Source organism: Amblyomma maculatum, chromosome 11, assembly GCF_055883805.1.
Source record: "Amblyomma maculatum isolate TAMU_Amacu chromosome 11, ASM5588380v1, whole genome shotgun sequence".
NCBI lineage: Eukaryota > Metazoa > Arthropoda > Arachnida > Ixodida > Ixodidae > Amblyomma > Amblyomma maculatum.
The window spans coordinates 64,656,782-64,670,306 of NC_139354.1; the positions used below are offsets into that span (position 1 = coordinate 64,656,782).

Sequence of the window (13,525 nt, forward strand, 5' to 3'; positions counted from 1 at the left end):
TGTTTTTCCGTTCCCGATAATGGTGGCTTTGTTCAACAAGGGATGGCAACCATGGCGTTCTCGGCAGTGTTTTGGAAGATTAGCCCCATCCTCGAGTTTCAGAGACCGGTGATACCGCCGCAGTCTCTCATTTCATTTCATTTTATTACCTTAAAGACTCCTCGCGGGGTATTACATAAGGGGTGGGATGAGCAGAAAAGGTACAAGACAATGCAATATGTGAAAATTTACAAAAAAATGTTTAGATTGCTAGCAAACGATGAAGGGCAGGTTATGTCGACGATATGCTGGGGAAGGCAGTCGCAATCTTTAGCTGCACGTGGGAAGAAGGAGGCTGGAAAAGTAACAGTTCGGGCACGTGGGCGAAAAACTTGAAGCGTATGGCTAGTGCGGTGGGAAATGTAAGATGTAGGCGTGATGTAGGGTGCACGGTTAAGTGATCAGTGAAAGAACTTGTGGTACAGTGATAGCGTGGCTATGCGACAACGAACGGAAAGAGGCGATAGTGCTGATTTAGTTTTTAGGGCTGAAACACTGACGTCGCACGGGTAAGAATGAATGAACCGTGTAGCGCGGTTTTGAACGGCTTCTAGATCGTTTATGAGGTTAATATGCTGCAGGTCCCATATGGCGGATGCATATTCAACTTTAGGTCTAATGAGTGACTTGTAGGCTAGCAATTTCACGTGATGCGAGGTGAGGCGAAGGTGACGTTTAAGAAATCCCAGAGTTTTGTTAGCAGATGGTATCACGTTAGCAACATGTGCATTCCATGTTAGGTCACTAGATAATGTAACGCTTAAGTACTTGAAAGATGATACCGATTCTATGGACTCGTTAGCGATTTTGTAATGGAACGCATGACTCTTTTTGCGACGGATAATGGAAAGAAGCTTGCATTTGATAGGGTTCAGGGCCATAGGCCAATTTTCGCACCACTGTTCAATTTGGTTAAGGTCCTACTGGAGGGCTTCTTGATCAGTTATGTTTGTTACTTGGCGGTAAATTACGCAGTCGTCTGCGAACATTCGAATTTGGCAGGATACATACTGTGGGAGATCGTTAATATATATTAAAAACAGTAGGGGCGCAAGAACTGAGCCTTGTGGGACGCAGGATGTTACAGGGAGAGGGTTGGAAGAGTGGTTGTTTACAATGACTGACTGAAAATGATTAGTTAAGAAGGCCTTGATCCAGTTTAGCACGTTAAGATTTAAGTTTAGAATAGATTAATTGTATTGCTTGTATTAATTGCTGATGTTGAACTTTATCAAATGCTTTAGCGTAATCCAGAAAGATGGCGTCAACTTGAAGGTTAGCGTCCAGGTCAGCATGTAAGTCGTTGAGGAACATGGCTAGCTGTGTTTCGCATGAATACTCCTTGCGGAAATAATTCATATATTGGCCCGTCTGCCCATCATAAACTCTGCCGCATCGCAGCGGGAACTTATACCCCAATTCGGTGGCACAGCGCACATACTGGTTTTCGTGCTTAGCTATACACGCGACCCTACGCTGATCATCCACCACAAGCTTAAAGCGCTGTAGCAACTTGCAGGGGCTGAAAAACAGGTCGTATGCCCTGCTTACCTTCCATCCTCTTCAAGTTATGGGCCATTTTGTGTACGTAGGGCACGACTTCATGCGGGGTTTTGTTCGGAGAGACTACCGGCTCTTTCCGATGCACTTTGTGCCTTAGCCTTCAACATCAACGATTCCGCCACTGTCTGAAGAATGACCAGTGGGAACCCTGACTGCCCCACTTTATTCAGTTGGCCATGGAAACTCTCAGCTGCCTTGGGCCTGTCCCGTATGTTAGTGAGCCATCTGTGGCTCTTTTAGATAAAGAGACCCGGTTTTTGATCAACCAGTGACACCCGCGTTTCTGTGCAATTCTGTTGTGTGTACGTGGTTATCTCACCTACCTTCGACGAGAGGTCATCTTTGCTTGTTAACTTTTCCCGTTTGCTTTTTTTTCTTCCATGTTCCCGCTGGCACCATCCATTGATAGTTTATTAACGTTAACTATCCACGCTGGCGCCATCTTGTGATAGCTATGGTAATTACTAGGGGGAAGCCCCTTTTAAAGGCAACAATGGGATATCGTTCCTCACAACTTTGAGTCGCCTTTCAACAGCTAACACACTGGAAAGCACGCGTGCGGTCTCTCCAGGGGTTTGTCTAAGGTTTAACTCGATGGATCTGGATTATATCAAAATGTCAATAAAAGCAAGATACAGGGTCAGTGGAAGCCTATAGCCCGCCCCAATGCAGCACACATGTATCGCCGCGACACTGCAATCAAGACGTAAATACTAGCCTTCGGACAATGATTTTGGTACGGGAACAGGTGTTGATGGGCGTTTATAGCCAGCAGCTGTTGCGTCCGAGATAGATAGGGCTCCTCGTGGCTAGATGAATGCGTCAGCAGCACTCAAATCAGCCAAAACGCAGTTCATTGCAGTACACGTCCGGTGACATTGTCGATTCTGGTAGGGCATGATTTTTCAGCGTCGGAATAAAGGCCACAAAGGATGACTGCCTGTAAGTTCAGTAACGGTTATTGCCACATGCTGGCCTCGCCGTCACACAAAGAGTATAGGCGTCTTACGGGATCACACGGGACAGCAAAAGTGACCCAAGCGGACAAGCAGACAGCAGTTACTGTAAGACCAGGTCAATTTTACAGATTTCTAAAGATTCATTTGTGTTACTTTGCACGTCTTGGTAAAAGTAATGACTATTTCATTAACACGCATTATTATTTAATGTCTTAAGGAAATGCCGGTGGAAATTCTTACTCAAAAAATACCAGGATATTTGTTTTTGTTCCTCACAAATCAGCCTAAAAATATATTTGTATGTGTCTGAGGAAGCATGAATAAAATCTTGCCATAGAAAATGTAACCTATAGTAAAAAAGGTGAAACATTACTCTTATAATACCTAGGCACCTACAGATTTATAAAAGTTGCACTTCTCGCAGTGCAGCACTTTTTAAACGTAGGATTGTGACCTGCCCCTTTTAACAATTACTTCTTTAACTGGTTCGGGTACCCATTTTTCTCAGCTGGCGCAATGGTTCGTACAAGAAAAATAATATAATAAACTAATAATAATATTAATAATAACAGCAATTATTTCCTTCAATATTAGAGACCAGAGGCTCGAATAGCAGCTGGACGGGGCGACTGCCCCCTTACATATACCTCGGCATTCGGCAGAAGACGACAGGTAACGCTTACATAAATGTATGAAAAGAAAAGAAAATTTTTTATTCGTGTAACATTTTGTTTTTTCCTGTTTACGGACACTGAAAACAAAAACCTAAATTAGAGAACAACACACATGAAGAATAAGCCTACAAGAAATTTGACTTCTCCGTATGCCAAGACACTAATAGAATAATCGAAAAATCAGTTTACACACGCATAGATAATAAAAAACAGCGCTTATTATCTAAGCGGCGTTCTCACAAAAGACTCAACAGATTTTATTTATATTACCCTTGTTTTTTAATTACACTGGGGCACAACTTAGCTTTGTCAAAAAAATAGCTGTAGCTTAGCTTGTGGCTAAACCTGCTTTAACGCGAGAGCTATCTGCATGGCTACGCCTAGGTTTGGCTTGAAATTAAAGATATGGCTTTTGCACATAGTAGTTTACTTTATGGTTTCAGCTTTAACTATGCCGAAGCGGGCACTTTTGACCACTAAAGTGCGATCAGGCAAAATCGTCTGTAGCGCGGTGGTCCGAAGCCATCCACTACTGACACCACATACTCTCTTTTTTTACTCCCACCTTCTCGATGACGCGATAGCGTAAGTTACCAGCCAAAATATAAAGCCCTGCTTTAACCGAGCCGTATGAACGTGCCTGCGTGACCTAGGGATAATGTGAATGCAAAGGTTTTGGCAGGCTGATTGTGATATCACCCTCTCATATGAAAGGAGAGGCACGAGTTGGCTGCTCCTGCAAAAACCACTCCTGCCTACTTTCAGTTAGTTTTTGGCCATGTCAGCTGGCAGCTACCGCCTCACAAAACTCCTTCTTCTTATCCATCTTATTCTTCTTCTTATTGTAGCTGTTGCTAGGCAACGGCTCAAGGTCAGTTCGATCACGGCCAAGGTGCGACCACGAAAAAAGTGCGATCATAGAGAAGTGGCTGGTGTAGTGTAGCTCTCGCTACAAAATATTGGCGGGGCTCCACCCGGCTGGGCCTAGCTAACGAATTAAATCGCTCCGTCCAAGCGTTACGACCACAGGACAGTCAGCCTTCTAGCCGCTCGGTAGTCTCGATTGGAAACCTGGCATGACTGCGTTGCCTATCACCAGTAAGGTAGGCTTCGCGCTGGGCTAAATCAGCAGGATCGTCCAATTAGCCTATGCTTGATACAGAGCATCCACATCGACGGCTATGGCACCATGCGATCCATGGATAGATTTAGAAGGCGAGCCGCAGTTATGCAGCTTATACATAGTTCATTATAGCTTATATATTGCACGTAGCCGTTTGAGCTCATAACTAGAAGGTTAAATGGGGTGTTATTCCAGAAAGCACCAGAGAGTAGGTCCAGAGCAACGAGAGACGGTCAGCTAACAGAGCCTTTCGAAAAATCCGTGATGTAGTGTTCGTTCAAACCACCGGCGAGGTGAAGTATTGCATAACGCAGCTGGTGGTTATGTGATTGCGAGGCTGACGTCACTCCTGGTTCAGCCGGCACCTTACTATAGAGGCGCGTGCGCGGCGCCGCTGTGGCAAGGCAAAACCTTGCGCATGCGCAGTACCAAGCTTGCGCATATGTATAACCTTGGAGAATGGTAAAAGTAGAGCTTGAGCTCTCAAATCTCGAAAATATATTTAGATTATGCCATCCTGAAGTGCAGCATTTCTGGTGCTTTGAAATATTACATTCAACATAGTTATCCACGGCTTAAAAAATACTCTACTGATCCATCCATCCCCGTAAATGGAGGCGAACGCCATAATAAATATTTTACTGAATTTTTTTGGGTGAAATATTTTGCTTTTAAAAATATTTTTTATCACTTAGACTGCGGAGCATTCCTTTACGTATCAAAATGTGTGGCACTTGAGTGCTCGCCTCAGTTAAAATGGTCATATTTTTCCTTCTTAGCGTTGGGTGCACAGGCGAAAGCTCTAAGAGGCAATATCGGAATTCATATGTGTTCATATGCTATTTATCATGAACTCTATGGCGTAAGAAATAACAATTTCTGAACATATAAATCAAAGCATTTAACAATTCTTGGATTCCAACGAATGACTTAATTACTTTTTATTTTTGCGAATAAAGAATTGCCATCGCTGGTAATCTTTATTAGAAAAGAAATGTGTTTAAATCTCCCTCCATCTTGAATCATTTTAGCCTCGGATGAGGCAGGAAATGTTCTTGAGTTGCTAAATATTCTCAATTCCCTGTATTTTGAGCATTGCAAAATAAATTAGAAGGACGCTTAAGCTTCGACTTGAGATTATAAGCGATAGTACCATCAGCACCGCCTTTTTGGTTCCGCAGATATTTGCTATTCTTCATTTGGATTATTTAAACCCTTATTATTGCACCATCATCTCTCATTACTTCTCCTAAATACAAAATAATAAGTGGAGCACAAGGAGAAGTTTTCATTAGGTGCCCTTATAACGCTCTCGTTATCTACGAACGTTCTTACCCTGTGGCCTTGCGTGTCCACTTTCCATGTATGTACCTTCATAGACTTGTATCTACATTGCCAAATGCACCAAGTACAGGAACCTCCACGCTAATTTCGGCTTCATTCGACTTTGGTTTGGTTCAGTTTATAGTGTTTAACGTCCCAAGGTGACTCACGCTATGGGAGACGCAGAGACACCGCCTGGGGCTCCTTAAAGGCCACTGACGTAGACCATTTCCGCGCCGAGGACGACAAAAACCTCGAACTCGAAGTGCGCAACGCCATTCCTCCTCTCTTGCATGTGGTGGCGCGGTGGTAGCAGGGGTGGAGCCGGGGCGTACTACGCAGAAAAGGCACGCCCTAAGTAGCCTATGTACAGAAAGCGATTTAAATATCCAGAAAGTGTCTAGGCAGCCCGACTGATACGACAATAGCAAGCGGGCAGAGCGCAATCTTTAGTTTTTTTATAATTTGTATGCTTTATTTATATACTACTTCTCTGTCTTTTCTTTCTTTCACCCACTTCCTTCCTTTCGCTTATCAATCTCCGCCCTGTTCCTTTTAATTCCGCCGAACGTAGCTCAAATGCTAACAGGTGCCGTAGCCACCAAACCTTTTTTTTTCTTTACTTTTCTATTCAAATTAAATAGAGAATAACAACCGGAGATATATAAAGATTAACAAAGGTAGTATTTCTGAGTGTCACTGTAAGCTTCATTAGTTTGTCAAAGACGTGCGGTCTCTGAATTTCAAGGCCCCACAGAGAGTGTGTCGCTTGGCAGCATTTCGGACGAGTTCGAACGCTTTGTTGACAAATAAGCGACAGGGAAAACAATCCCAGAGAAACAGGCAGCTGTTGGGCAACAAGCGGATGATATTGTTTTGGTTAAAATGTACGAAATGCCATCTGGTGAAGATAAACCTATTTCGGCGCAGTCACCTGAAATGTATTACGTTATAAAAGAACATCCACGTCCTGCTTGAATATAACGATGTCTATTAAATTGGTTGTCAAAATATTTAGCAAAACAGCAATGTTTTATTTTCTCAACACATGGTCCTAGCAGGATTTCACTACCTATAAATGTTGTGAATGTGGTCATGGGAACAACAGCCGTTTCCTATAGTAAGGTAATTTTGCTATAATATAATTGTTCCTAAGAACTGTCACTGAGTAATTAAGGTACGTTATTTCACAAGACATTGCATAAGGATCAATTGTACGTTTTCTGTCTGCCGGGCATAGTCATGGCGGCAACATCAGGCGAACTCAGCAAGAGATCAGTATCAAATTCCAGGATAGCAGGTCCCGCCGTCAACGACGGTCATCGCCACTAGCCGCACGCATCGGCAAACCGGCGGATATGCCATGCAGTCAATGCTGGAATCGCCAAATAGCCACTGCTACGGACGCTTTAATGCCGTGGATTTGTTACCCAACAATAACCTACGATAGTCTAAGTGGATCCTAACTATTAATAGATCCTTGTGTAATAGAACCACAGAATAGTTTTGAGAACTCCACGCATTGGCCGCTCAAGCAGTGAACAAACGCAAGATCGTTGGGCCTAACAAATGTACCTCATACTGAAGAAAACAGCACTCGCCGAGGTCACAGAGAAAAATAAAGACATAAAAACATAAACGCATCGGCGTTTCGGCCCCGCTACGGGTGCCTTGTTGACAGTGGAGATGGAAAGAGAAGGGTCATTGGTTATGAAGTAAGTGTTGGCACAAAGCGCATGTATGTAATTCTCGGATAGATTTTCGCGCGTCCTGTTTATCGCTTCGCTTACCATTTGGATGTGTAATGATTCATTGAGTAAGCGAGTAGATAACAGTCTTTCTCTTTCAAGTATATGTGCGTAATCCCAGTTAGTCAGGTGGCCCGTCTCTTGTTTGTGCTCTACTAGAGCGTTAGAAGTCACCTTTTTGTTCTTTACGTCACGCAGGTGTGCCTTCAATCGTATTCTGAAATCGCCAGTCTTACCTATATAGGAAGCGGTGCAATCTTTGCAAAACATTTTGTAGACAACGCCAGGGTACGTTGTCTTCTCCAACTTGTTTTTCATCCGTACCAGATAGTTTTGGTGCTTCCTGAATGTTACATGGGACACTTTGACTTCGTAGGCAGCGAATATTCTGCATAAGGTTTCGCTGACACCCTGGGCACAAGGCATGACAGCAAGCTTTTTTTTCGCTCTTTTCTGCGGTTAGAGGGGCTGCAGCACGTAGGTCTTGCGAACGGAAGACTTGAGATGGGTATCCGTTTCCTTGAGGCCCTTCCTTACGTGGCTCAGTTCACGACCTGTTTTCCCCGGGCTTGAGCAAATCCTGAAGGCCCAATTCAAAAGCGCCGAGCAAACCGATCGTTTATGTCCTGTTGAATGCGCTGAATGAAATTCCAGATATTTACCCGTGTCGGTTGGCTTCCTGTACACACTCTTCGCGAAACCGTTTCTTGTTGTTTCAACAAGGACGTCGAAGGAGGGGAGGCGCCTGTTGACTTCTTCCATAGTCAATTGGACACTTTCTTAAAGTGAGCTCAAGTGTCACAAGCACCTTTCGCCGTCCTATCGAGAGATGAGGTAGAAAAACTCTTCAACGTAACATATAAACAGCATTCGTAGAGGGTCAAATGATGTGCCCGTGTGGTTTTCGATCGTCTCTATGGCCAGGTTGACACAAACCACGCAGGTGGAATTACCCATTGCTGTCCCGATGACGTCACCATAGAATGTCTCATTGAATGTAAAGCAACTGTTGGATAGACAGAATTTGAGAAACTGGCACAGATCATCCGTTTCAACCGGTGTACGTTCTGGCAGAGATAAGTCGTTGTTTATTGCTGTTCCGCATCTCTCAACTGCGACGTCCGCTGGCACACACGTAAACATAGACCTAACGTCGAAAGACACCATGGCGTGGTCATCGTCAAACGTTATAGTCTAGATTTTCCACAAACTTTGACGAGTCTTTCACGTGCGTGCTGGTTCTTCCGGCCAAAGGAGCAACTACCCGATGAAGGTAGCCCACAACTTTTACAAAAGAGATCGGGTGAAGTTCACAATCTGGCGAAGTTACACATCCTTTTTGTGCACCTTGGGTACCCCGGATATGGCTGGCTCTGAGCCATTCTAGCAGAGCAGATGATTGCACAGGAAGCCCTTGTCCGGAGGAACAAACTTGTAAAACTTCTGTTAGAAGCTTCTGCAACCCGGTTTCAATTCTATTTGTAGAGTCTCAGGCCAGCATGGCGTTTGTCGTTGTATCACTCAAACGAGCATCCATTTTTTCCACAAAGTAGGCGCGGTTCGTTTCTACAGCAGCGGTCTTTTGTCGGCTGGAAGTATCACGATTTCGCCGTTCTTTTTTTCAGTATAGTTGGTGCTCTTTTCTCGGCGATTGTGATTGAGCCATTCTTGCCTTTTAAAAGCTTGGAAAGCGCATCAATGGCCCGGGAGCGACCTTCGCTTTGTAAGCTGGGGATGACCTTGTGTCAACGTCTTCAACAGCACAGGTCATGTGAAGAACATTTTAACGAGCGCCGACATTGAAGTTAAAACCCCGCTGAAGTACGCTTCGTTCAGCTCAATCAAGCTGGTATGAAGATATGTTGCAGACTCCTCATGTTTCCTGGATCTGGGGTTTTTGCACAACATTTTTTTTTTAATTCGACATGTTGAGCCACTCTTCTTTCTTCATGCCTCGTAGCGGCTTCACTGTGGAAGAGAATGATGCAGTCATGCATGCATCTGTCAGCAAGAGAAGGAAGCGATAAGATGGTGGCATGTGTCGAGGGCGAGAAGATGCGGTCGTAACGGCGATAAGTAAAGCTGACTGCTTTTTTTTTTTTTCTCAAGCGACTCAAGCTGTTTAATTTCTAGCCGTCGCGTGGTCCCTGCGAAGGCCACACTTGACCTTCAACAGTCGAGGAGGAGGAGGAGGAGGAGGAGGAGGAGGAGGAGGAGGAGGAGGAGGAGGAGGAGGAGGAGGAGGAGGAGGATTAGAAGAAGAAGAAGAAAGGAGCAGACGAAAAAGAAAAGAAGACGAAGAAGAAGACGACTGGTAACTTACGCTCTCGCGTCATATTCTTGAAGGATGAGCCGAAGTGTCCCCGATATTTTAGCATCTTACACTTATAAGATGTGATAGGGGAATAATGCAGAGGCAAAAGAAGCTTCAGCCGTTGCTATCGCAATTCAACTAGGGTTAACCAGAATGAAACCACAACTAATTTTTATATCATGTAGATTATAAGGTGACCAAACGGCAGATGCATATTCAAGACGTGATCATAACCAAAGATTTTGTGATCTTGCACTCTTTCGGGGCTATTTTCAAGGTGCGTATAAGAAAATCCAGTTTTCTCCGCGCTTTTGCGCAAATTATTTCTATATGGCCTGTGCCACTTCAGATTTGGCATAAGAGTTACGCCCAGATATTTAAATTTTTTTTACCTGTGTTAGAATATTGCGTTTATTATTATAGGTACACTTATGTGGTTCTCGTTTGTTCGTAAACATAATTGAAACACTATTCTTGAAATTATCGACATCTGCCACTTTTCACTGCAGTCGCAGAACTTTCAAAATGCATTATTTAGCTTCTTTGAATAATTATTGTATATCATCGAATTTTACTTGGCGGTCTCCAATAGCTGTAATATCATGATCACGGTGATCATGATTGATGCAGATAATAAATAAAAGTGGCCCTGAAACACATCCTTGAGACACACTGAATTTACCCTCATGCTAGATGATTAGGACTGGTTGTAGGAAACGAACTGCGAGCGTAAGTAAAAGTAGTCAGTTAACCAGCCAACAAGGTTAAATCAATAATGAAAGTCTTCAGTTTAATTGAAAGGTTTTGATGGCATCATTTATCAACTGCCTCCGTATAATCTATTAAAATGACATCAATCTGTCCACGCGCTTTAAGTAAACGAGCAGCACAGTTTAACGAGACACACAAAAAAGACCGTGTGTGTGTCTCCTTTCTCGTGTGACTCGTTAAACTGCGCAGCTCGTATACTGATATGCAATACACCCTAGCCCGTCACATCGCTCTCACGCGTTAAGGGTTGCAGCGATTTCATGCGTGAACTCAGAGAAGTGCCAGTGTGAAAACGCATGTGTGAAACCCATGCTGTGCATCGGACAGCAGGTTATTCTCGATTTTATGCATTTATGTAACAATGTATTTATGACCGATATGATATTAAAGAAATTGGCCTGTAATTGGTGACCAGGAGCTTGTTACCGTCCTTATGCGCTGCAATAATTTACACGTTTTTCCAGAGCGACAGTACAGTTTCAGACTCTAGCCATTTTCAAAAGAGTACTGATAAAAAGGTAGGAAGCGATTCGGAATACCGTTTCAGGAATGGATTGGGCACAACATCAGTCCCAGCAGTTTTGCACGCGTGAAAATTTGATAGCAGGTTATGCACATCAGCATATTTATATCAATGCTAGGAAAAGAGAAAAGCGCAGTTTTGGAAATAAACCCACGAGTGGTTCCATCATCAGTGGTGAATACCGATTGGAAGTGATGATAGAAAGCTTCAGTTATAAGAAGGAAATCGGCACAAGCCTCACCATTTTAATATTTATTTATGCTTTATCTGTGTGAGCAATACATGGTACGGCCCATGGGGCAGGAAAAAGGAAGCTTATTAGACTCCTGACTGGGTTCTGGCCCCACTAGGCACAACAGCAGCGGGTACAAAATACAAACAGACAGTACACATGCAAATTAACACAACAATCTTCACCTTATGCAGATAAGCATGAACAAAAACAGATAACAGGAGAAAAAGAAACACCAAGTTACAACCACCAGCGCCGTACAAAATACGCATTCAAGCACGTTCCAATATCAAAACACAAGAAATGTAGCAAGTAATGATGAATGCAGACGGATTGTGGGATTGCGAAAATACCGACTTCCAAAATTTGGTTGGGTTGTCCTTCATATATGCTGCCGGAGATTTGTTGAAATACTGCGGACCATGTTTGGTCCACAGTATGTGATAAATAAATAAATTAATAGCTTCTGACTGAGAAATAACTCAAGTTAACGACATTCTAGTGGAAATTAAGAAGAAGAAATGGACATAGGCAGGACATGTAGTGCGAAGAGAGGATAACCGATGGTCGGTGAGGGTAACAAACTGGATTCCAAGGGAAGGAAAGCGTAGCAGGGGGCGGCAGAAAGTTAGGTGGGCGGATGAGATTAAGAAGTTCGCAGGGGTCAAGTGGATGCAGCTAGCACAGAACCGGGTTAAGTGGAGAGATATGGGAGAGGCCTTCGCCCTGCAGTGGGTATAATCAGGCTGTTGATGATGATGATGATGATTATGATGATGACTTTTTTTACTTAAGTGCACTTTTCAAAGAACTAAACAAGGAGCAACTCTGGCTATCGTAATAGCACAGCTTATGCAATCGCCTGATGCGTCGTATGAGGTGAATGATTTCCCTTGTGTACCAGAGGTGCCTCGCATTGCACTTAATAGTTTTAGCAGATACAAACCGAAAAATGCAGTAATGAACAATGTCACGGAACTTGCAAGCGGTACGTCGACAGCACCAGTGGAACTAGACAAACCAAGACATAAAAGAGGGATTCAAGCACGTTAATAATTGAGCTGCCATTAGCACGGGAAAAATCGAGAATAGTGTGGTGGATAGTTAGCTCAGGTTTACATATTACATTGAATGTATTAAATACTGCATTGGAATCAGAAATTCCTTCAGCTACAGGTTTGGTTTGGTTCGTGGGGTTTAATGCCCAAAGCAAATCAAGCTATGAGAGACGCCGTAGTGGAAAGCTCTGGAAATATCGACCACCTGGAAATCTTTAACATACAGTGACATCACGTAGCACACGGACGACTTGCTTTTTGCCTCCATCGAAGAGCGGCCGCTGCGGCCGGAATTCGATCCTGCAACCTTGGTCTCCCCTTGAAATGTTGTTGAAGAATAACCATTACATGCCATTTCTTCATTATTAAATACAAGATCTAGTACTGAGGCCTCGCGGGTAGCTGTGCTTTAATTTTGGGTGAGGTCAAACGAAAGAGCCGTGTAAATAAGTGAATCAAATAGTGCCCCATCGCGCCCGGTCGATGATAGTGCGCACTACTTGATTCCAGGAGCATTGAAACAACCAGAAACTATCATCTTGTAACCGCTTAGTCCATGTTTACCTATATCTAAACTTGCTGCTCCTCACTGTCCGTCGAAAGATTTCCCGTATCTGTCTCTTTCATAGGATTTATCACCACAGCGACCAACTCAGATCGAGCCTTGTTATACACGCCCCTTATGTCTCTGCACGTGTCGATTATCGCTACAAAGATGCTATACCCCGACAAAACACGATGACGTATGGACACTCATTTTTACCAAGAACATGTCATGACTGGGACAACTTACCTGCTGACTTGATCGCTATCGCCGACAACCATCACTTTCGCATTTCGCTTACTAACTTACTGTGAAATTTTTTACTGCTCGCACATCCTGCTCATTTTTTTGTACTTCATTCCTAGATACATTGGTACAGAAACAACTGAGCTTACATGCAACAGCCTGTTCAGGTCAATATACCTGATATTTGACAGCTTACAAGTATGTTTAAAATAAGCGCAGTTTTGTTGTTCATTGTTGTTCTTGCCCCCATATTTTTCACTTCAATCCAATTCAACTGTACCATTTGTACCTTTGCCCCTCTCCTCTACAATGCTTTTGTAAGCCCTGACGGTAGCATAAATAAATAATTAAATAAATACTTGAATAATTCTGCAATTACGGTGTCATCACAGTTAGGAGGACGGTAAA

General features: G+C 43.4%; 1 protein-coding gene across 1 annotated transcript in view; it reads right to left on the bottom strand.

Annotated features, from left to right (window-relative positions):
* Window positions 1–8,248: 8,248 nt before the first annotated feature.
* The window catches only part of LOC146173986 (venom metalloproteinase BumaMPs1-like), a 38,112-nt gene continuing 32,835 nt past the window's right edge, over window positions 8,249–13,525 (bottom strand). Inside the window, exon 14 of the mRNA XM_084585312.1 lies at window positions 8,249–8,435. Coding sequence (XP_084441438.1) covers window positions 8,249–8,435 — 187 coding nt within the window. The remainder of the gene's footprint in view (window positions 8,436–13,525) is intronic.